At 42.5% G+C, this 24,377-nt stretch overlaps 1 protein-coding gene and 1 long non-coding RNA gene across 2 annotated transcripts in view; both read right to left on the bottom strand.

Annotated features, from left to right (window-relative positions):
- Window positions 1–3,317, bottom strand: part of CTR9 (CTR9 homolog, Paf1/RNA polymerase II complex component) — a 28,213-nt gene extending 24,896 nt beyond the window's left edge. The window contains exons 1-2 of the mRNA XM_011286715.4: window positions 2,830–3,317; window positions 1,503–1,601 (exon numbers count right to left, since the gene is read on the bottom strand). Coding sequence (XP_011285017.1) covers window positions 1,503–1,601; window positions 2,830–2,874 — 144 coding nt within the window. The 5' untranslated portion in view covers window positions 2,875–3,317. The remainder of the gene's footprint in view (window positions 1–1,502; window positions 1,602–2,829) is intronic.
- A 3,875-nt stretch (window positions 3,318–7,192) lies between these two features.
- LOC109492346 lies at window positions 7,193–13,158 on the bottom strand. Its single transcript, XR_002146187.3, has 3 exons — window positions 11,615–13,158; window positions 10,111–10,139; window positions 7,193–9,298 (listed from the first exon to the last, which is right to left on the bottom strand). It is a non-coding gene; the product is annotated as an uncharacterized LOC109492346 (long non-coding RNA).
- Window positions 13,159–24,377: the final 11,219 nt, after the last annotated feature.

Raw genomic sequence — 24,377 nt, 5'->3', positions numbered from 1 at the left:
CAAATTACTACTTAGCTAGCAATAGTTGATTTCAAACTAAATCAGAGCCCAAGAGAAAAAGCAATAAGGAGAGGGATAGGGATACAGAATTCTAAACAGAAAACTTAGGCTCTGGTTCTAGATCTATCGAAATTATCCATGACTTTGGGCCTGCTGAATAACTTCCTTGGGCATTTGTTTCATTTATTAATACTAAAAAGAATATTCATCATTTATTAACTACTATGAGCCACAGACTGCACCAGGAGCTTTACATACTTATCTTTAATCTACACAATCTACTACAATGTAATCTACTACAATCACTCTTAAAGTGAATACTAACATCACATTATAGATGAGAAAACAGGCTGAGAAGGTAGATCATTTGTCTAAGGTCACACAGCTAGTTAGCAGCCAAGTAGGAATTTGAACAAAGGTCTCTCTGATCCAAAAGCCTACACTCTTTTCTTTGTAACATACTACAGCCCACAATGTTTCATCAATTTTACCACAGGTACCATGCTAATACTTCAATCTTCCATTTTTTCTGTAAGTGCTGTTAAAGAAGGCATTACACTACAGAAAATCTAAATTCCCTCTGGCTTTAAAAACTATGTGACAAGCATTAATGGCTTGTTCTCCACAGACTAGGAGAACGACACTTCAGAAAGGCACTATTGTCACTAAAAGCATTTCTCTGTAAATCTATATCTAAGAAATTCTTTACAGTTAAGTTTGAGCACTGGATATAAGTTCAATTCTAGATCTACTTCTACCTTTCAAGATAATATAAGGTACCTCCTATGTATCTTTACATGAAAGTGACCTGTGGCACACTTGCTTTGCAAAAATGAATGCAGTATATGTTGTATTATATTACCAGAATAATCTACTAGGATGTTCTCACAAAAAGGAAACATTAGGCAGTCAGTTCCGGGGAGAGTGAAGGATGTTAGAATTTTAGGCTCTCTGAAGTGATTCTCCTGAGAATCTCCAGGAGGGTTTATGCTGTGGAAGGGATCAAAGAGGACAAAAAACAAGACTGAGATAAACTTCACCCCAAAGAGCTTTTGTGAGCGAGCCTGGAATGTAATCACTTTCTAGAGTATTTTATGGGAAATGTTTTATTGTTATGGACAACACCACTAAGTAATGTTTACATGGTGGTATCTTGTTTTTTCTCAGATTATCTACAGACCATAAGCCAGTCTTCACTGAGTAATTAAGAAATAATCAGCACAAAAAAAAAAAAAAAAAAAAAAAAAGAAATAATCAGCACAGAATACTGTTTAATGTAAATGAATTTTGCCTTTACCAACCCATACTAATTTACCAGTGGACTAGCACATCACTTGGGAAACTGGTCTTCTTGTTCTATAAGTGGTAATACAATTAACTTCCACACACACGGTACAATTTACTTATCATGCTCCCAAGCTGGCTATTACTGTATCTGGAAATAGAAATCATAGGTTTTTCCCAGTCAACATATAAAAAATATTTGTTACATGAACACTGACCGCCAAAGCAATCCATATGTGCAGTTGTGTGTGTTCCTGTTTCAGAATACTGATAACTTCGTCTCCCTCCGGTAACTGATCGAAGTCAAGTTCAATGACCTAAAACACAAAATGTAGGTTTTAACTTTTATTTCTTCCTTAAATTCACATTTCTTCTTTGCTGCTTTTCAGAATATACATCAATATGGATACACAGAGGGTTTGTGTTCACTTTCAATAGGGACGAGCAAAGATATGTTAAGAAATGTTTAAGGCACACATGTCAAATAGGTCATATGGTAATATTAAGATAAAAGCATAGAGAAGCCAACAAATACCGCTAGTTGTCTTCAAATCACCAGAACTATAAAATGTTCCAAAAGCTTTGCTTGCTCAAAAATAACAAAACCAAACCCTGCTTAACACATAATGCAGGTAGATTGCAGAAAAGCACCCCAGACACTCTGATGCTATAGGTCTGACAACTTGAGAGGCATAATCCAGAGGCAATGCAAAGTTGAATGCCCCTGTACACATTAATCAGGGAGACAGCATTTGCGTGTCACCGACACTCCTGAAAGTGGAAACAAAAATTAACAGTAGGTGAATGTTCTGGAATTAGATAATGGTTATGGTTACACAACTTTGCAAATACTACTGAAAACCAGTGGATTTGACGCTAAGTGAATTATATCTCAGTATCTTATCTCAACCCAACAAAAGTACAAGTATGAGATATATATATATTGGATATAAACATCACTGCTGAGAGCTTTACTCAGACAAGCCCCAGACTACCCATGACGAGGCGTGGGAAGGGAGAGAGGGTTAAATTCTATCTGTGCACAGTGGAGGCTATATCTCTGGGTCTCTATTTCGCTGATGGAGCCGTGTGTGGAGGACACAGTGCACCATGACAGACGCGAGTTTCTAAGGGATAAAGGGCGACTCCTATGTACTCTCTGGGAAAGATAGTTTGAGCAGCAGAGAGACCACGGTGACATCAGCGCCCACCTCTTTTATCTGAGGTGCCTTACAATTTATCGGCACTCTCACACCCCTGCGCCCGTGAATTAGGAAGAGAGCAGAGTACTGTAACAAACGAACAGGTAGGAAAGGAACTTTCAAGTACTCCTCGGGGTGGCTCCGAGGCTGCGGGGACGTGATGTTCCCAGCCTGGGAAGGTGCAGGAGCTGGGGAAAGAGGTGACTGGGATTTCGGCGGGGGATTTCGACCTGGGCTCCTGGGGGAGAAGGTGCTCTCGCTTAGGAGACGAAGTCGAGAGAAGGGGAGAGGAAGAGATCGTCCAAGTTCACGGCCCCCACCCTCCCCCATACGCGACACTTACCTCGTCAGTGTCCCGGAGGGGAATCTCGATGGAGCCCCGCGACATGATGAGATCAGAAGGCGAGCGGGCGTCTCGCCCCTCCGCTCCGCAGCCGGTACTCCTGGCTTCTGGCTCGTCCAGAGGCTAGCGGCCGCCCGGGATCAGGTCGTGACTGCCGCCCCGCGGCGCCGCCGGGGCTTCGGCTTCTCCTTCCCGTCAGCCGCTTAAACAACGAACAGCAGACGGCGTCCGGCCACTTCCGGCAGCCCCGCCCCCTGCCCCGGAAGCATTCCCCGCGGGAGGGCCTGTCGGACGGCAGGCTCAGCCTGTGTCTCTGATGTTTCCTTGACGATGTTTCCCTGACTCTGAAATGACGGCGCCGAGGTTTTCGTTAGCGTGCCAGCTCCTCGGTGGGTCTGCGGCTTCCGAATCAGACCCGCACTGGCGCGGCGTGAATAAAAGCGCCGAAGGCGTAGCCGTCCCGCCCCGTGGTGGGCGGACGACGAATGAGGCTCGAGTTCGGGGCCTGGCCACTGACTGACGTGGGACCTCCGGCCAATTCTGGCAATAGTGTCCGAGCCGGACTCCGCCTCTGTGCCCCGGAGTTGGCCGATCTTTTCTTCTGTAGATTGCCGTGAATAATTCAATCACGCATTCCTCAGCCCTGTCAGGGGCTCCTCCTTTAGCAGATATTAGGTGCAAGTCATACCTGTGCTACCTTTGTGATCAGTTTAAATGTAAATGTTCCAGTGAATTCTGTAATCATTATGACAGTTCTGTATTTTATGTGTGCGCGTGTGTTGTGTGTGTGCGTGTGTGTGTGTGTGTGTGTGTGCGTGCGCGCGTTTTCGGTTCTTGGAAGCACATGAGAATCTGCTGGATTTGTGATTTTAATAAAGTTGTTGAAGAATGTGATTAAACCTGTAATCTGTTTTGATTACATTATAGAATTCGATTAAATACGTTTTAATTACTGTTTTCAGTGTAGAGTATGATTAATAGTCTGTAATCAATGTTTTCATTCAATCAGATAAGAATCTAAGTTTTTAAACCACGTCAATTTTACCTCCTAAATGCCTCTCAGGTGTATCTTCTCTTCATCTCACCGCCTCCATTCTAGCCCGGAACCAATATCATCATTTTGATGCCTGGATTACTGCAGTGGTCTCCCGTTTTACCTAATACTCCATCCACTCCCCCTAAAAGCCCTAAATTCCAATCCAGCCAGCATGTTATACACTTACCTTTTAAAAGCACCAACTCGACATTTGTATTTCCTCCTAACTCCCTCAAAAACTTTAAGTGGAAACTTTGTAAGCCTTTTTATGTGGAAACTTTGTTAAATTTGTTTTGGTTAGTTGAGTAAACTATTTCAACATTAAGGGCTGTGCTATCCTAACATAATGCTAACTCTGTAAGTAGTCATGTAATTTTAAATAAGCTAGGTGATTTACAGTTTTCTATTAGCCACACTTAAAAAGCAGAAGCAGGTAGATGAAATTGATTTTAGTGACATTTTATTTAACCCAATATATCCAAAATATAGTTTCAACAGGTAATCAATATAAAAACTGAGATAATTTACATTTTTATACAAATCTTAGAAATCCATTATGTACTTTACACTTACATGCTTTATTCTTAATTGCTTAATTTCAATTGGAAATTGATTTCATAAAATTTAGATTTCTTAAAATTTGCAGTTGCAAAAATAGATTCACATATTTGAGTTTTTCCAAGTATGCTTGTTTTCCAAAAACTGAAGCAATTATCAGTTTTAAATGTTAATTAAAAATAAATGAAATTAAAAATTCAATTCCTCAGTTGCATTAGCCATATTTCCAGCGCTCAATAGCCACATATGCTTAGTAAATACTGTTTGGGACAAAACAAGACAACATTTCCAGGAAATACTGCTTACTATATATTAATGTTTATAAAGTGAGATTTGTACAAAAGTACACATATTGGTGAATGTTCTTCTCCATGCTCAAAACCTCCCTGGCCTTGAAGACCCTAGCAATGTGTTTGAATTTGTCATTGAGTTACTGACAACCAAAGGCATCCTAACTGATAATGCAGACATTATGACTGATTGAATAATAGGAGAATAGATTTAGATTGGGATTTGGAGGAAGTGATACTTAAGTTGTAACTGGGAAGATGAGTAAGATTTGGCTCCATAAAGGCTACAAGAGAGTGTGTACCAGACAGGGAACAGTGTGCTGGGGGAAGAGTTGGTGAACCTGAAAGAAGGCCATGTGGCTGGAACATAGATATGGGGAGCATAACATAAGTTGAGGGCAAAGACATAAGAAGTAGCCACATCATGCCCAGATTTATCCACATAAAGCAAAATTAGCACCTTCCCCTGCTTCCAAGATGAGAAAGTATGTATGTCACATACCACAGTTAAGAAAAACAAAACACTTTGTGCTCTGAGGTAAGCCAAAAAAGGATAGTATCATACTATCTATAGTCTCCAAAGTGAATAAAACCTTTAGCCTTTCTCGCATGTTAGTGATTCCCTAACAAAAATAATTTAATTGCTGACTTTTGTAATGCTGACTTTTCTAAGTCTGATGATATGCAGTTATTTGGGGGAGTATGGCAAACATATGAGAAAGTTGCTTTTTCCATTATGAACCATATAACCTTGGGGACCATGTTTTGTGAACCAGTCCTTCTAAAGTTGAACTCACTTGTAAACTTTTGCAAGTGTTTTTCTAAGAAATCTTTTTTTTTTTTTCTAAATGCTTTTGTCTCTGAGACTTCTTTTGGCAAAGGATATGTTATGGAGTTGGGATTTTATCTTAGGTGCAATGTAACTGAAAGTTTTAAGTGATGTGTATATGTTTCAATCAGCATGTGCCTGTGATAAAGAATTGGTTTTGTCATTTTGAAAGATTGTTCTGGTTACATTGTGTAGAATAGATTAGAGTGTTTGAGAGGATGTGGGCAGACCACTTAGGAAACTAGTCCTGGTGACTGGCCAGGTAACACATGATAAACAGCTAGGAATAGGTTTAAGATAGTGGACATAGTATATCTCCATTTCTCTCTACCTCCACTATAGTCAGTCAATCAATCAATCAATCAATCTTAATCACTAGGTCTTGCTAATGCATTATATATACAGGTCATTGAAAAAGTAGTGTCAGGAAGAACTTCCAGAGTTCTGGCATCAATTACTGGGTGATTGAAGAGTCATTTTCCAAGATAGAAATGATTATAGAGGAGTATGTTAGGGCAAGACTACATCACTACTTGGGTATCAGAGATATGTCTGAGACAGATATCAGACAGGTTGGATATACAGATTTGGAACTCAAAAGACAGTTTCTGGGCTAGAGAAAGAAGTCTGTGAGCTGCTGACATATAAATGAAATTTAAAACTATGGAATTGTGTAAGATAATCTAGGGAGAGGACGTAGAATGACAAGAGAAGGCCCGGACCAAGCTCGAGGCATTCTAGCATATAGCGGGCACGGAGGGGTAGAGGGTCTGCAGGGATCAGAATACTGGATAGAGAGAAAAATCACCTGACAACAATTGGGACCAAAATTGCGACTCTTTACTCTGGTACTTACAGGCAGCTTCTTACTTTTCCCTAAGCATAGCAGATATGGGCGATATAGGCATTTTAAACTATATAGATCTAGTTTTGGAATGAGTACAGAGATTTTATTTCAACTGGCGTGATTGTGCAGTGTCGCTTCGTGAAATGCCATTCACCACGTTGGGCCTGAGTGCACCAGATGAAGGTAAAGCAATTAGTGTATTTGGTCAGTGTGGAGTTTGTTGAGTACATACTCAAGAGAGACAGCTAAGAGTCTTTAGTTTTCTGTTGTTGGTACTGTGGTTGGTTGCAGTGTTGGTAAATACATATGTTTACGCAATCCAAAGAGTGAGCTATTTTATAGGCTGATACAATATGCTAATTATTAAAAAGAGATAAAGAATAGTTGATCATGGGGCGCCTGGGTGGCGCAGTCGGTTAAGCGTCCGACTTCAGCCAGGTCACGATCTCGCGGTCCGTGAGTTCGAGCCCCGCATCGGGCTCTGGGCTGATGGCTCAGAGCCTGGAGCCTGTTTCCGATTCTGTGTCTCCCTCTCTCTCTGCCCCTCCCCCGTTCATGCTCTGTCTCTCTCTGTCCCAAAAATAAACAAAAAAACGTTGAAAAAAAAATAAAAAAAAAAAGAATAGTTGATCTTAAAGAATGTTTGACATCTTAAATCAGATCTCTTGTATTTATTTATTTATAAAGTTCTTAAGCTTTTTTTTTTAATGTTTATTTATTTTTGAGAGAGACACAGAGTGCAAGCATGGGAGGGGCAGAGTGGGAGACACAGAATCTGAAGCAGACTCCAGGCTCTGAGATACCAGCACAGAGCCTGACGGGGGGCTCAAACTCACGAACCGTGAGATCATGACCTGAGCCAAAGTCGGACACAACCTACTGAGCCACCCAGGTGCCCCTGGGCAGTTGTTTTATAATCTACACCATAATTTCCTCTGGGTTTTCAATAAACATTCATCTCTAAAACATGAGCTTATTTTTAGGAATTTAAAACTACATGAAATGCTCCCTTAGGTAAGAGCTGAGAACATAAAGGTAAACAGCCCTAATTTGATTGTCAGTGAAAAACTGTGATGGGAATCTTAGTTCTGGAAAATTAGAATAACCAGAAAATCCTCCAGTCGTAAAACACCTAGATATGCTGGATTAAAAACCCAACAAGAACAACATAGTAAATGTCCTTGTAAATGCATAGCTGAGAGATCTAATGATCTGAATAACAGGAATTTAAGCCTATAAGGGTGCCTGGGTGGCTCAGTTGGTTAAGTGTTGGACTCTTGATTTGGGCTCAGGTCATGATCTCATGGTTTGTGAGATGAAGCCCCCAGTTCATCTCTGTGCTGACAGAGCAGAGCCTGCTTAGGATTCTCTCTCTCCCTCCTTCTCTCAAAATAAATAAACATTAAAAAAATATTTTGAAAAGTAAAGGAATTTGAGCCTATACTAAGACTGCCCAGATAGCGGTGGATGCAAGAAGGATGTTGTTTTTCCATTACTTCCAGGACTTGAGTTTTAATGCTCACAGAGACAGAATTAGAGGCTTTGGGCCCATGCTGCAAGCCCTTAAAAACTACACCTTCAGCACAAGGGGCAGTGGGTAGGGTGGAACTAAAGAAAAAAATCCTACCAAGACGGATGACAGTCTGGTGTCTGGATTTACAAGTTGCAAATGGTGGTGGTAGTGTGACAGAGGTGGTTGGGAGAGGGGTGTGAGAGTTTCACGTGAGAATTTGCAACCATGGGACTGTATGTCAGGTAGGTTTGATGTTTGATATTACGTACTTGATCTGGGAATTCCCAAGGCAAGAAATTAATATAGGAAATATCCCTAAGTGTGTGGTATCTCTGGGATGCCTGAGCAACTTAATTAATCTTTTTGATTGATATGAATTAAGTCATAGTAATAAACAGGCATTGAATGTTTACTGTGTCAGCACTCTGCATGCTGAAACTCATTTAATCCTCGGAACAACCCTATGACATGCGTACAGTAATCTGTCAACGGTGCGGAGCAATGAGGAGTGGCATCTGTCTCCTAGGATTCATGTGGAAATAAGATGAGGTGTAATGGGATAGGTCAATGCTGATGTGGCTCTTCTTTGGAAACTGTGACCATATGCTTTATCCCTTGGGTTTTCTCACTTCAAGTAGGACACAGACTCTCAAACTCTTCTCTTCCCTCTTTCTGGTCGTCCCTAAAGATAGGGAGCACAAGACCCCTTCTTGTTGTAAGGATTTTATTATCGATTCTTGTTGAAGGAAGGAAAGAATTTGAGGTGGCCTTAAAAGATGGGAAGAATTTGAATAGGCTGAATGTGGGAAGAATGTTTCAAGCAGAAAGGATATTGAGCAAAATCCTAACAGCAGGAATAATACATTTTAGAAAAAAATTTAATGTTTTTTTAAAAATTCATTTTTGAGAGAGAGAGAGCATGAGCAGCGAGGGGTAGAGAGAGAGGGGGACAGAGGATCTTAAGTAGGCTCTGTGCTGACAGCAGAGAGCCAATGCAGGGCTCGAACTCACAAATCACGAGATCATGACCTGAGCTGTAGTTGGATGCTCAGCCAATTGAGCCACCCCGGCATCCCAGGATTAATACACTTTAAAGGCCAGTGACAAGTAAACACATCACAGCATTAAAAGTTGATAATTCCTAAAAATAAAAAACAGAAACAAAACAAAACAAAAGAAACCAAAAGCCAAGAACCAAAAACCAAAACCAAACCAAACCAAACCAAACCAAACCAAAAAACAACCCACAAAAAACAAAACCGTTGATAATTCCTTGATATCCGTCATGTATCCCATCTCCTCCAGGAAGCCTTCCTCGTTAACATCCTTCAAGATACTGTCCTTCCTCTGCTTCCTATTGTCTCCAGAAACAGCTTGGTATTGAACTACATTCAGTCTGGAAGAAAGGTATGTGCCATGTGTCTATCACAGTTTATTTAAATACAGTTTTTGAATATAGTCTTTTCTCCCCTCTGACTTTGCCCTTCCTGAAGGTTGGAAGACTTTTGGAATGCTCCCTTTTCCTAGTGTAAGGAACCTAGAAGGTGCTCAGAACATAAATCGATTTGGAACTGCTTTATAAAAGTCTCAGAAGCACAGCAAGGGATATTGTTTCCCAAAGCAAACGTACTCATGGAATTTGCATGTTACTGTTTTGTGTAGACAAAGCTTTCTGCTTAAGTGTTTAAATAAATATTTTGAAGATATTTTCAGAACCTTGAAAAACGAAGATTGCTCTTCACATTCATTCCTAAAAGTTGCGAGAAGCATTACATATTCGAGAAAAGATGGATTACTTTGACTGAATTATCTTAGGTTTTGTATATTAAACGGTCTTTATTTATAAAATGAGTTTAGAACTGTTTAAAAATACTTTTACCTGATTCTTTGTCTATCTTTATGTATGTTATAAACACATCACTGTGCTCTGGGACTTGTTAGGGCAAAGAAAAAATTAATGTGCTCCGGAGTGCAAATTCTTTTTACTTAACCCTGTGGTGACTTTCTGCCTCAACAAGTATGTTACAACTTAAGAAATTCTTTCCCAACTATCCTACCCACTTAACTCATTCTATGAGTGTGGAAAATCAACTTGACTGTGTAGTTTATGATGATCAAGTAGTGGCTTAAACAGTATAACCAAACTTAGACAATCTATCAGTGCTTTTGGCTGATGACATGAAGGGCAGGTCATACTGACATATTTACCCACAGCAGATAACTCCCTCTTGTGAGGCCTGTTTACAAAGACAATTGTAAAAAAAAAAAAAAAAAAAACACATTAGGATCAACATTTCAGTACTATTTTCATTTTAAAATAACTTCATTTTGTGGGGGAATAAAGGGAGAGTGTTTCAAGTTTGGGAGAGATTTTCCATTTTCATATTTTGGAGACAGCACTGTCCCTGGGATCGGTGCTTTTTAAACTTCTGAGTGTTAACGAGCATCACCTAGAGAGTTAGTTGAAACTTAGATTTCTGGACTCCATCCGTTTCTGATTTAGTGGGGGTGGGGTGGAGCATTTGCTTCTCCAATGAGTTCTCAGGTGGTACTGATGCCCTCGGTCCAGGGGCCACACTGAGAACCACAGTTCGGGGAGCCGTGGATTAGAGAATCCTAGATTCAGAACTCCACAAGCAAAGTTTTGCTTTCTTGAATGCTCACATTGTGGGAGGCACTGTGCAAGTCACTTTGCATATGGTCTGTCTGACTCACACAGCAGCCTTACAAGCTGGGAATGATTGTCCCTATTTTACAGATCAAGGAGTTGAAGCTCAGGACATTAATTAAGTAATCCACGATCACACAGCTAGTAAGTGGCAGAGCCATAGTTTGAACCTGGGCTTCTGCTAAAGTCTGCTTTTTCATCTGGACCAAAGTGCTTCTATTTCCAGCTCCTTCCTCATGCGGGAATGACTTCTCTAACATCCCTGAACCATGGTTCTTTGGCTTCTGCTCAAAACCGTCACAGAGACACACTCACTACTTCGGGAAGCAGGCCTTGTTGGGGGATAGAGACCAATTGTCTGGTTTGCCTGGGACATAGCCGTTTCCCTGGGTGGGACTTTCAGTTTTGAAACCCAGACAGCGTGGGAATAATGGGTCTCTCCGGGATGGCTCAAACCATTTCAAACACATGATAATGAGCCCACCCTTCTTTCCTATAATTTTGCATTTCTGTTGTGGTTTTGTCTAACAGGGTCTTATCCATCACAGTCCTTCAGATATTTGAAGACGATGATCTTTCCACCAGTCTTCAGACTGTCTTTATTCCCCCTGATCTTTCCTCACATAACATAGTTTACATGGCATATACTGTGTGTCTGGAATCATTCCTAGGGCTTTATGCATATTAACTAATTAAATCCTCACAAAAGTCCTATGAGGTAGGAATGATTATTACCCCATTTTATAGATGGGGAAACTGAGGCACAGGCAAGTACCCTGGCCAAGGTCACATAGTTATCAAGAGGCTAAGTCGGGATTTCAGCCTACAGAGTATGGCTCCAGAATCTGAGTTCTTAGTCACTATACTTTACTGCTTTCCACTCAGTCAATAAGGCTTTACTGAGCAACTATTATGCTCAGTGAAAAGATGCAGAAGAGAGATGTGGTCCTACAGTTTTTCAGGAAACACATTGGCAAAAAGTAAACAAAAGAATAAAGTAATTACAAATGAGAATACGTGTTATGAAAGAAAAAGGTGTGGCACCTGGGTGGCTCAGTTGGTTGAGCATCCGATTCCTGATTTTGGCTCAGGTTGTGATCTCCTGGTTGATGAGGTCAAGGCCCAAGTTGCGCTCTGCGCTGACAGTATGGAGCCTGCTTGGGATTCTCTCTCTTCCCCTCTCTCTCTGCTCCTCCCTCGCTTGCATTCTCTCTCTCAAAATAAAGAAACTTAAAAACAAAACAAAACAAAAAAGGAAAAAAGGTTAATGATAGAAAATACTGGGGAAGGAGTTTGAGTCCAGTCAGGAGATAGAAACTACACAGCAACTTTAATGGGGGCAGTTTAATATAAAGAATTATTAACTGTGATAAAGAGTAACTATAAGCTGTAAGAAAACTATCTGGTACCTTAGAGCTGAAGGAGTGTACTTAAAAAAGGGCAAACTTGGAAGGGATTCAGCTTCATTAGAGAAGGTGAGGGTATTAGCTCAGGCTGCCATAACAGAATACCATAGACTTGATGGCTTGAACAAAAGGCATTTATTTCTCACAATTCTGGAGGCTGGAAGTCCAAGACCCAAGTGCCAGTTGATTAGGTTCCCTAGTGAGGGCTTCCTTCCTGGTTTGCAGATAATGACTTTTGGCTGCATCCTCACAGAGAGGGAAAAGAGGGAGGAAGGGAGAGAGACAGTGTTCTCTAGAGTTTCTTCTTCTAAGGCAATAATTCCATCATGAGAGCCCCACCCTCATGATCTCATCTAAATGTAATTATCTTCCAAATGCCCCACCTCCAGATATCATCCCATGGGGGTTAGGTAAGTTTAATTTATAAATCTTGGGGGACACAATTCAGTCCATAGCAATGTGGGTCAGCCATCTGATAGCAGAGAAGTTGGGTGATTTGGCCAAGCTGGAGCTGGTCTGGAGTCACTGGATAAGCAGTAGGCCACCTTCTGGATTGCAGGAGGGGATGCAGGCTATCAACCTAGGTGGTGTGGGTGGTGTGGGTAGTGTGGGTGATCTGCGGCCCTGGCACGTGCAGGAGGCCTTTAGGACATGTGGAGCATATGGGGGCTTGAGTGCTTGTGGAGAGGGCTGTGGAAAGGTTGTCTGTCCGCTAAGACTGCAGAGTTACAGACGGATGGTGCTCTGGGCCCATGGCTGGGGTAAGCTTCAGTAGGCATCCTCATATCCACCCTTCTGCCCCAGAAAAGGGAAGGCCAGCCTCTTCCTCCAGAAATGTCCCTCCATTGCCTTCAACTGAGAAAGTTTGCATCTTATTCACTTTAAAGGAGAAATGCTTGAAGAATCCTATTGTTAAGGGGCGACTGGGTGGCTCAGTTGGTTAAGCATCTGACTTCACTGCAAGCCATGATCTCAGGGTTCATGAGTTCGAGCCCCACATCGAGCTCTGCACTGACAGTGCAGAGTCTGCTTGAGATTCTCTCTTCCTTCCTATCTCTCTGCTCCTCCCCTGCACTCTCTCTCTCAAAATAAATACATAAAATTAAAAAAAAAATCCTGTTGTTTAGCACAGAACATGTTTTGAAAGGTGCAATCAGAGCTGAGAGGCCATAATTTGATAACAATTTAGTGCCAAATTTTTAAAAACTGTTAATAATATAGATCCAAAGTAAAAATTTCCAAGGTCTTCAACTTTGCTTCAGAAAGACACAAAATGAAAAGACAGAATCTCACTCCTTCCCTTTATGTATGTATGTATGTATGTATGTATGTATGTATGTATGTATTTGTGAGAGAGAGCGAGAGAGAGCAAGCTCAAGCAGGGGAGGGGCAAAGAGAAAGGGAGAAAGAGAATCCTAAGTAGGCTCCACTCTGTCAGCACAGAGCCTGACGTGGCACTCGATCCCATGAACCATTAGATCATGACCTGAGCTGAAATCAAGAGTCGGACGCTCAACATACTGAGCTACCCATGTGCCCCTCACTCTTTTCCTTTATGTCCCATTTTATCTCTTTAAAAGTAAAAAGCATAGTTTACTAGGTTTCTTCTAGAAAAAAAAACAATGCATTTACTCACATATGTGTCAATGTTATAATTTATACAAAAGGGATCATTTTCCTCTACACTATGCTTTTTTCTTTTAATATGTCTTAAAAATCTCCCCCCATTAGCGAACCTGGCTTTGTTCTTATCTCCGTAGATATTGACTATCATGACATCATCATTTGTTTACTCATCTTTCTTTTCCCCAGTGATTTGAAATCTCACCTTTACACCTTTATAGTATACTAAATTCCCTTGTGCATTACGGTCTCATTTTGATTTTTATTTGGTTACATTAATTTCTTAGTACATTAACATATCCAGATCTCCTTTTTCTTTTTAATCAAGCAAAGTATTGTGTCATATGGATGACATATAATTTATTTACTTTTAATAGACGCTTTGGGCTTTACTTTTTTATTTTATTTTTTATTTTTTTATTTTTTAAAATTTTTTTTTCAACGTTTATTTATTTTTGGGACAGAGAGAGACAGAGCATGAACGGGGGAGGGGCAGAGAGATAGGGAGACACAGAATCGGAAACAGGCTCCAGGCTCTGAGCCATCAGCCCAGAGCCCGACGCGGGGCTGGAACTCACGGACCGCGAGATCGTGACCTGGCTGAAGTCGGACGCTTAACCGACTGCGCCACCCAGGCACCCCTGGGCTTTACTTTTTTTAAAAAAAATGTTTGTTTATTTTGAGAGAGGGAGAGGGAGAGAGAGAATCCCAAGCAGGCTCCTCACTGTCAGTGCAGAGACTGACACAGGGCTTGATCTTACCGTGAGACCATGATGTGAGCCAAAATCAAGAGTTGGATGCTCAATTGATTGAGGCACCCAGGTGCCCCTGGGTTTCACTTTTCTAAAAAGTCCACCAAAAAGATTTCTGTACCTATATATGGTTGCATTTTTGTACATACAATCGTATGTAAATTCTTTGCTATGTGAAGGGACATGCACCTGTAAAATTTTGGAATTTATCACATTAACCTGCAGTAAGACCTCATCGGTTTATAACCTCCTCCCATCACAGGTGGACGAGGGTACTGATTCCCACAGTCCTGGCAGCAGCAGAGAAGCCTTGCACCAGCCTGACGAGTGAAGAAAAAATGTTTTCTTACTCTTTAGATTTGCGTTTTTAAATTTATATGTGAAGTAGAGCACCCTTCCACATGTTTATCGTCTTTTGAACTTTTTTTTCTACAAACTATTTCTATCCTTTGCATTTTTCTATTGAGCTGTTCTTTTTTTTTTTAATTTTTAAATGTTTATTTCTTTTTAAGAGAGGGAGAGAGCACAAGTGAGGGAGGGGCAGAAAGAGAGGGAGACACAGAATCAGAAACAGGCTCCAGGCTCCGACTGTCAGCACAGAGCCTGATGTGGGGCTCGAACTCACAAACTGCAGGATCATGACCTGAGCCGAAGTTGGACACTCAACCGATTGAGCCGCCCGGGCGCCCCGTTTTTGTTTTTGTTTTTTTAAATATTCATTTATATCAATTCCATTTAAGCTAAGGAAAAGAGGTCTTTGACAAATATGTTATAAATATACTTTCCCTATTTTGGAACTTAGTCTTTTGATTTAAGTTTTTGGTGTTTTTTTTTTTTTTCCATTCTTTTTTCATACCAAAGTTAGATTGCTACTTAGATGAATTCATCAACTATTCCCTTTATAGCTCCTAGATTTTATAGCCTTCTTAGAAAACCCTTTTCTTAGATTAGCACTGCTAAGGTAATCCACATTTTTAGATGTTTATTTTGATATTAAATATTTGATCCATCTGAAATTGATTTGGGCAGGAGTGGGATAGGTACCTGGCTTTGTTCTTATCTCAGTAAATATTTACTATCATGACATCATCATTTGTTTACTCATTTTTCTTTTCCCCAGTGATTTGAAATCTCACCTTTACACCTTTATAGTATATTAAATTCCCTTGTGCATTACAGTCTCATTTTGATTTTTCTTTGGTTACATTAATTTCTTCTCTTGTATCAAACTGTTTTATTGATTGATGTTTTGCTATTGGGGAGACCTATAAGTGGACATGCTTTGGACAGAGTGGACAGATAGGATTTTGTTAAGAGGTGATATTTAGGCTGAATTTTTTTTAATGTTTATTTACTTTTGAAGGAGAGAGAGAGAGAGAGACAGAGCATGAGTGGGGGAGGGGCAGAGAGAGAGGGATACACAGAATCTGAAGGAGGCTCCAGGTTCTGAGCTGTCAGTACAGAGCCTGACGTGGGGCTCGAACTCACGAACAAGGAGATGATGACCTGAGCCGAAGTTGGACACTTAACTGACTGAGCCACCCAGGTGCCCCTTCAGGCTGACATTTGAAGAATAAATAATCAGCTCATGGAGGCGGGGGCAGGAACGTTCCAGGTAAAGGCTATGTATCCAATGGTTGATGGGCAGAAATTAGCTTGGTGGTTTTGAAAGGCACTAAAAAAAGACTAGTGTGGTGAGCACAGTAAACACAGGAGAGAAAGAGGGGAGACGGGGTTGGAAGATAGGCCAGATTTTGTGGGGAAAGCTTGGTTTTGTCCTGAACCCAAAGGGAAGACATAAATGGATTTGGAGGAGGAAGGTGCCATGCTCCAACTTCCCAGAGTATAACATCATCACTCTGGCTGTTATGCGGAGATGGGAAGAGGGGGGGAGAACAAAAAGTGCAGTGAGGAGGTCAGTTAGAGGGTCGCTGCAGTGTTCTTGGCCAGAGATGATGGTGGTGCTCAGGCTACAGAGAGACAGTGCAGATGGGGACAAATGGGCAACTCTGAGACACATTCAGGAAGTAGAATCAACAAGTTTGTTGAGAGCTTGGGTGTAGACAAGTCACAGGGAGGAATCATAGCTGATTCCCAGGGGCCTTCTTTTCATTTTGTACCTTTCTGGACCAAAGGGGAACTCTGAAAAGGGCCCTGGAGGAAGGGGAAGAGGGCCTTTGTCCCCGTGTCTGGACTCCAGGGCTGTGACAGAAAAGCGCCAGCAGAGGGGAGCAGAGGGCTGTGGTTCTGCTTCTTGGGGAGTGTGGGGGTGGTGAGGGGAGGGTCTGGGTAGCAGGCCAGGCAGCTAAAACTGATCCTTCAAATTGACCCACCTTATGCATGTTGTCATTTTAAAATGGAAAAATAGCAATGACTGGGAAGAAGGTGAGGGACCTGTAAAATATATCCAGGCTTGTTTACATTATAGAGTCCCAGCGAGTGGTGCCATTTGCTGAGATGGGGAATATGTAGAGGGGAAATGGGTTTGGGAGCAAAGGTGATTGGGCTGGGGTTATATCAAGAGTGCAGGGCTAAGGGGCGCCTGGGTGGCGCAGTCGGTTAAGCGTCCGACTTCGGCCAGGTCACGATCTCGCGGTCCGTGAGTTCGAGCCCCGCATCAGGCTCTGGGCTGATGGCTCAGAGCCTGGAGCCTGTTTCTGATTCTGTGTCTCCCTCTCTCTCTGCCCCTCCCCCGTTCATGCTCTGTCTCTCTCTGTCTCAAAAATAAATAAAAGTCAAAAAAAAAATTAAAAAAAGAGTGCAGGGCTAAGATGTTCGGTGGCAGATGTCTGAGGAATCTAAAGCAGACAGCAAGGAGGCTATTCAATAGGTGGATCTGGAGCCAGAAGGAGAGGTCGAGGTGGAGACACCAACCTGAGTATGAATGTTATTGAGAATTGTAGAAGAGGGTGACGTGATGGAGGGAGAAGAGAGTGTGGAAAGAGACAAGAGAGGTAGGACCAACTTGAGGAACACTAGAATTTAGAGGTGAGAGGATGAGAGGGGGCCAGAGAGAGACTGCAGAGCAGCTGGGGTATGGCTGGATGAGTGGGGGGGACTCCAAAACCCACTTCCCAGCTCTTAGATGACTTCCACTGCATTGAGAATGATGTCCAGACTTTTTCCTGGCCTGTGTCCTGTACCCGCACTACAGCTCTGGCTACTTCCAACCTCAGTCACCTTCTTTGGGCTTCTCAATGGTCTTCTTGCCTCTCTGCTGGGGACACTCTGGCCCAGACCATGTATCCTGTCCTTGGTGTGCTGCTTCTTCCTCATCCAAGTAGCTTCCCCTTGTTATATGCTCTTCCAGCACCTTTTTATTTCCTTTAAGGGATAGTTTCATTTTTTATTTCTTTTTGTATCTTTAGTGACAGCACAGTGTCTAGCAAATAGTTGGTGTGTAATAAACATTTGACTCACGAGTCAATGAATAAGTCACTGTGGCCCTTGAGGCCCTTGAGGCCTTTGAGGTGAGAGTTTTAAATCCCTTCCACCTCTTTTTTTATTCTTATATTTTATAATTGAGCATCTGGCTAGCGATGGGTGGGTTAAAATATTACTAGCTGTGTTCCAGTGATTGGAGTCTGAAGTCTGAAGTGAAGTCTGAAAGACTTGGGGAAAAGACCCCTGGTTCCTGTTGCAGAACCCCAGGGCTGTGTAAGCAAGGTTCCACCAGAGGGCAGCAGAGGCCTGTGGTTCTGCTTAATTGTGGGGTGGGTGTGGTGGGGTGGTGGTGAGGGGAGGGGCTGTGCAGCAGGCCACACAGCCAGAACCCGAATTGGACTAGGGTTTGGGGAGAAGGGACCGTCTAGGCCTTTGTAGGAATCTAAAATGCACTGATGGAGAGTGTGAGGCAACCTTTCTATTTGTGTTTATTATTTATTTGTTGTTATTATTATTATTTTATTTTATTTTTTTATTTTAGAGAGAGAGAGTCTGAGTAGGGGAGAGGGGCAGAGGGAGAGAGAGAATCTCAAGCAGGCTCCATGCTGAGGCTCAGACCAGGACTAGGTCCCATGACCCTAGGATCATGATGGGCCAAAATCAAGAGTCAATGGTTCAACCAACAGAGCCACCCAGTCTCTCCACCTCCCGCCCCATTTGTGTTTAGATGGTGCTGATTCTTACGATATAAAGTGTAATGAAGCTGTTATACTGTGGGCCCCTTGCTGTTGGGAAGGCCAAAGGTTGTCCTGGAACAGTGATGGGGGAGGAGGAAGGGCCCTGAGTGAAATGGTGAGTACAGATGGGATTTTTGGCCTTGGCTACAAGGGGACAGGTCTCCAGGAGACTGTTCTGCAAAGCAGGGAATAACGTTGTGCTGGTCAGTTACAGCGAGGCAGGAACTGGGAAGGCTCAAAGGCAGATAGCACTTTGGGGAAAGAAAGAGGTAGTTATCGGCTCAGCAATGTACATTGTCAGAAATAACTGTATGTTTCTTATGCTCTTTGAATTGATTTACTTTCTGTTCTCCTTTTTTGTTAGTGAAGATATTTTTAAAGTTTTTAATCTATCATTTGTGCTTAGGCAAAAAGGGATTTTGCACAAACTTTGACCATGGGGTCAAAAGGTAAGCACAGTGCCCCCTAGGGGCCAGCAAGGTGGTAGCAGTAGAGGTCAGAGTGAAAGGCCCCAAATGGAAGGGATACTTATTCTGGGCACATGGATTTCTGACACAAACACACAATCACACACACACTTGTAGACACACATTTCACACACATGCTCACACAGACACATTACATACACAGAACACACCCTCGTACACACAGATACGCATCTCACACACACTGACACCTCACTCATACACTGACACACACAACACAACACACCCATACCCATACTGATAAATGGTAGCCATCCCATTGTGTGTAGCAACAATGTAGTTTAAGTCTAGGATCAAATCAACTCTTGATTTCAGATATAGGTTCTAATTAGCCTAATCATCAACATAATCCCTACCGCCTTGGGATGCTCTTGATTTTTGGGGTGGTTTTAAGAGTAGACATATAGCCACACCAATCCATTAGATGTGAATGAATTAGCATGTAGTCCTGGAAGCTGCCAGCAGCCCCTCCAGAAAAGGCCGGTTTAAAAAAAATTGACAGGGGGTGGGTGGAGGTGAGAAACTCACAGGCAGAGTTGTAGCCCCCAAAACATTGGGATTCTCTGAACAACCTATGCCAGAAGCCCACACTACCTCTGAACTTAAGATTTCTTGAATCAGTAAGTTGCATTGGTTGTTTAAGACCTGTAGGTTGGGTTTCTGATATCAGAACACCTCAGAATGGATCAACTCCTCACAAAACTCTTCTGTAGGAAGACTGGGAGGGGTCAAGCCTCTGCTTTAATAAGGAAGACTGTTCCTTGCTAGCCCTCCATTGGCCTCTTGGTCCTCAAAGTGACCACAATGGAGCTGGCACAGTTCTTGGAGCTTTCCACATATAATAGAGAAGAAGAAAATAATATATTTTTAAAAAGTTTATTTTGAGAGAGAGAGGAGAGAGATGTGGGAAGGGCAGTGAGAGAGAGAGAGAGAGAGGGAGGGAGGGAGGGAGAGAGAGAGAATTCTAAGCAGGCTCCACATTGTCAGCATGGAGCCCAGCTTGGGTCTTGAACCCACGAACCATGAGATCGTGACCTGAGCTGAAACCAAGAGTTGGATGCTTAACCAACTGAGCTACCAACCAGGTGCCCCAAGAGGGAAATAATATTTAAAACCAGTTGTAGCCACTTTGCCTTCTAAGGAAACTGACACAATTCTAATCTATGGAGGAAGAAGTCTCTAAATGGATCTTGTCCCTTGCAGAGGCTAAGATGAGATTCAAGTCAATGAATTTGAATTTCAAAGTGTATATATATGTATATATGTATATATATATATACACTTTGAAGTTCAAAGTATATATTGAATATATATATATATATATATATATATATATATATATATATATCCTCCCCAAGAGGGGAGCATTCCTTACCCATTTTATAGATGATGAAGGATGCTCAGAGAGAGTGTCACATGCTCAGTGCCAAACATTTACAAAGGGGTGGACTGGGCTTCCAACCTAGAGCTCTCTGGCTCTAAAGTTCATCGTCTCCCTTCTGGGGTAGCACATGACCTACCACACTCATGACTGCGCCCTGTGTGTGGGCCTAGGTGAGCCTTTTGGGGAAGAGGGTGAGGAAGAGGTATGAAGTTATCCTTGTACATTTCTTAACATTTCTTGGGGAGAGGGTTGGTGGGAATGGAGAAGACAGAAAACGCCCTTACCAGAATTCTAATCATGGTAGGAAGGTGAAGCAAAGTGGATGTTGCAAAGTCAACTTGTGCTGAGGAGGCAGTGGATAATGGGTGGGCATGAAGCCTCAGAGCCCACTAGTCCTGAGTTCAGGCCCCAGGGCCATACTGTATTAGCTCTGTGACCTCAAGCAAGTTACTTACTCTGGTGAAGCCTGAGTTTCATCTCTAATAATGAGACCTACTTCCTAGGGTTTTCATGTGGGTTAAATAAGAGATCACAAGTAAAGCACTTCTCACAGTTACAGGCACCCCTTCCCCCTAAATGGTAGCTGTTATCACACTACATTAAAGTACACAGTGCTCTGCAGACTCAAGGGAGACATTCTATAGGCCCCTTCTGGTCCAAATTGCAATGCTCAAACACTGTATGGGAGGCAGTTCACATACAATGCTTTTCTTTTTGTAAATTTTTTAAAAATTTATTTTCAAGTTAGTTAATATACCATGTAGTCTTGGCTTCAGGTCTTTTTTGTAAAATTTTTAATTGTGGAAACATACATATAACATCAATATCTATCATCTTCACTACAGTAAAGTACATTTGCATTGTTGTGCAACCAATCTTTAGAATTCTTTTCATCTTGCAAAACTAAAACTCTACACCCATTACAATCGCCACTCTTTCCTACCCCAGCTCCTGGCAACCACCATTCTACCTTCTGTCTCTATGAATTTGACTACTCTAAGTAAGTGGAACCAATCAGTATTTGTCTTTTGTTGACTGGTTTATTTCACTTAGCATGATGTCCTCAAGGTTCATCCATGTTGTGGCATGTGTCTGAATTTCCTTCCTTTTTGAGGCTGAATAATATTTCATTGTACATATATGCTACATTTTGTTTACCCATTCATCTATCAATAGACATTTGGATTGCTTCCATTTTTTGGCTATTGTGAGTAATGTTGCTATGAACATGGGTGTACAAATATCTCTTTGAAACCTTGCTCTCAGTTCTTTTGGGTATATACCCAGAAGTGCAATTGTTGGATCTTATGGGAATTATATTTTTAATTTTTGGAGAAACCATCATATTGTTTTCCACAGTAGCTGCACCATTGTACAAATGTTCTAATTTCTCCACATCCTCATCAACACTTCCTTCCTCCCTCCCTTCCTTCCTCCCTTCCTTCCTTCCTTCTTTCCAGACCCCCCTTTTTTATTGCTGTTCAAAAAAAAGTCATCTTTCAGACATCAAATTCATCTCATCCTCATGTTTGTCTTCCATCGAGGGTGTGCCCCCATGGAGATCCAAAGCTCGTGGGCTACGCAGGAAATCTACAATAGGTTTCTGGTTTCAAGATGGTGTCCATTAGGGGCTCAGCCAAGCAATATGTGTTTGTAGCCACTTCTCCAGGACGCCTTGCCCTTCACTCAGAGAGGTTTACAAGCCAGACTGACCAGGCAAGTCTTACTGAGGGTGGGATCCATGGTTGTTGTGTGCTTTTCAGCCTGTTGTTCCTTAAGCTATAAATATTTACCTAGTGAGTGTGGAGATGTCATTCTCCAAAGAGTGTCTGGGTTGATGTGTATGTAGGGGGTGGTGCTGGGCTAGTGAGAGACCATAGAGGCTGCCATGTGATGTTGATGCATTAAAGACTGAAGATAAGCAGTTAAAGCCCTGCCCAAGTCAGTGTCTCTGGGCTGGAGGCAGATGATTCTGCACAACCTGCACATCTCAGCCCTGAAACCACAGGCAAACATTGGTGAAACAAAGCTGGCTTCCCAGTACTGCTGAGTTTATAAATGTTCTCAAATTCCCATATTTATCTCTTAAAAATGAATCCAGTGACACCTCCATATGGCTGACAGCTTTGCCTGTGGGTATGTGGATGCTTTCAGTAAGGGAAACAGTAAAAGTCTGGAGAGGGCCATATTAATTTTTGTTGTTGTTGTTGTTGGCATTTTATGTATTTGAACCTGGAGTAGTTGGCTATTAAAATGAAATAGCTTCCCTCTCGGCTTCAGTGAAGGCTTCAAGATCCTGGCCCTTTCCGAAGTAAGATCACTTCCGAGCACTTGCAAAGGGGTGGCTCCTCACTTGTCTAAGGACAGAAAAGAGTTGAAATTGAGGTGGCCAGGAGGAGGAGGCGCTGGAAGGTAAGTCTGAGGAAGCTCTCCATGTGCTCTGAGTCCTTGTATCCCAGCTCTAGAAGAGGCTCTGGGAGGCCTGAGCATTTTCTACCCTCAGGAAGCCACCCACCAACTCACACAGCCACTACCCCAGAATCTCGCCACACCAGCCACAATCTCACTGGCACAAGGATGTCCCACTTTTTCTCTGGGCATCCATGAGCCAGTGTCTGAATGCCGGGGCCACGGCCATGGGTGTCTCAGAAAAGGCAAACATGTCCATGGTAAATGTGTCAGCAGAAATGACAGAAGCAATGGGAGCTTGGTCCATGCCTGACTTCTGTCCTTCAAATCTTGCTTTTGTGTATCTTGCTGGGAAATGTAGTTTTATATTTTCAGCTTCTGAAATACAGGAAGGAGTCTGGAATGGGGGGTTCACATTATCTAACACATTCTTACTCACAATCCAAGGCCCACATCAAATGCTATTCCTCTCAGAGGCTCCTCTCCCACTGGCTCCCTTCCCCCAGTAGAAAGATTCCTCCTCTGTGTTCCCACAGCTTACATAACAGGTCAGTCTCCTTTGTTAAGCTGAAAAGCTTCTTGAGGGCAGGGATTTTGTATGTCTCATTTCTATGTCTTTCTCACCTACACAAGGCTTGATAGGTAATAGCTGTGGTGGTTTTAAAATGTACCCATAACTTGTTTGATACCTTTCTCTTCAAAAAGTGGAGCCCAATTCCCTTCCTTTTGACTCTGGACTCAACTGAGTTGCTCCTAATGAATAGAATGTGGCAGAAGCAATGTGTGACTTCTAACACCAGGTCATAAAAGATGCAGCTTGATCGTGTTAGGATCCCTGGCCCCTAGGAAAGCTGGCTGCCATGACATAAGGACATTCAAGCAGCCCTAAGGAGAGGTCCACATGGCAGGGATCAGAGGCCTCCTGCCGACAACCAGCACTAACTTGCCAGGTGTTTTCTTCTCTCATGAGGGAAACTCCTGTCTGACCTGGGAAGACATTCAAGGTCATGCCTCCCTGGTCCATTGAAGTGGTTAACAACCACAGTCTGTTGACTCATCCTCTTTGTTTCCTGTGAGTTGAAGCATGGTGGACAGAAGAAGACGCTGACGGAGACAGGATACAAGTGAGGCTGGGAGGTCCCTGTTTTCACTCAGGGCTACTGGTTGGTTGGCTTTGGCTAAGACTGACCGATCCTGCCGAGAAAGGTAAGGAAAGGCACTAGCAACTCAGGGCCCCCTCACCACTCCTCATCAAAGAGGAACATGTGGTTCTGGTGAACCCCAGGTTTCTAGCACAGTTCTTGCCAAAGGAAGGAGAACCATCCAAGGAGGGGTCTTCCAGGCCCTCCAGACTACCTTGGTGCCCTGCATGCAGGTGAGTGGTCTGGAGTGTCTGCTCTGCACAATGGAGAGAGAAGGACTGTTAACCAGCAGTAATAGAAGATCATTAAGCCAGCTCTGCAGGCAATGCTTCCAGCAGGGGGGTCCAAGTCTCAGCTTCTTGAAGCAGTTGGAGATAAGTGAGCAGCTGGTCTCAAGCAAACCCGCTGAGGGTAAAAATTGGCTTCTCCAAGAAGGTAGGCCCTTGGCAATGCTTGGCGTGGTTTTCCCATACTGGAATCCTACA

This window comes from Felis catus, chromosome D1, assembly GCF_018350175.1.
Source record: "Felis catus isolate Fca126 chromosome D1, F.catus_Fca126_mat1.0, whole genome shotgun sequence".
Lineage (NCBI taxonomy): Eukaryota > Metazoa > Chordata > Mammalia > Carnivora > Felidae > Felis > Felis catus.
The sequence above is the reverse complement of the archived record's forward strand: the minus strand, read 5'-3'. Positions and strand labels throughout refer to the sequence as shown.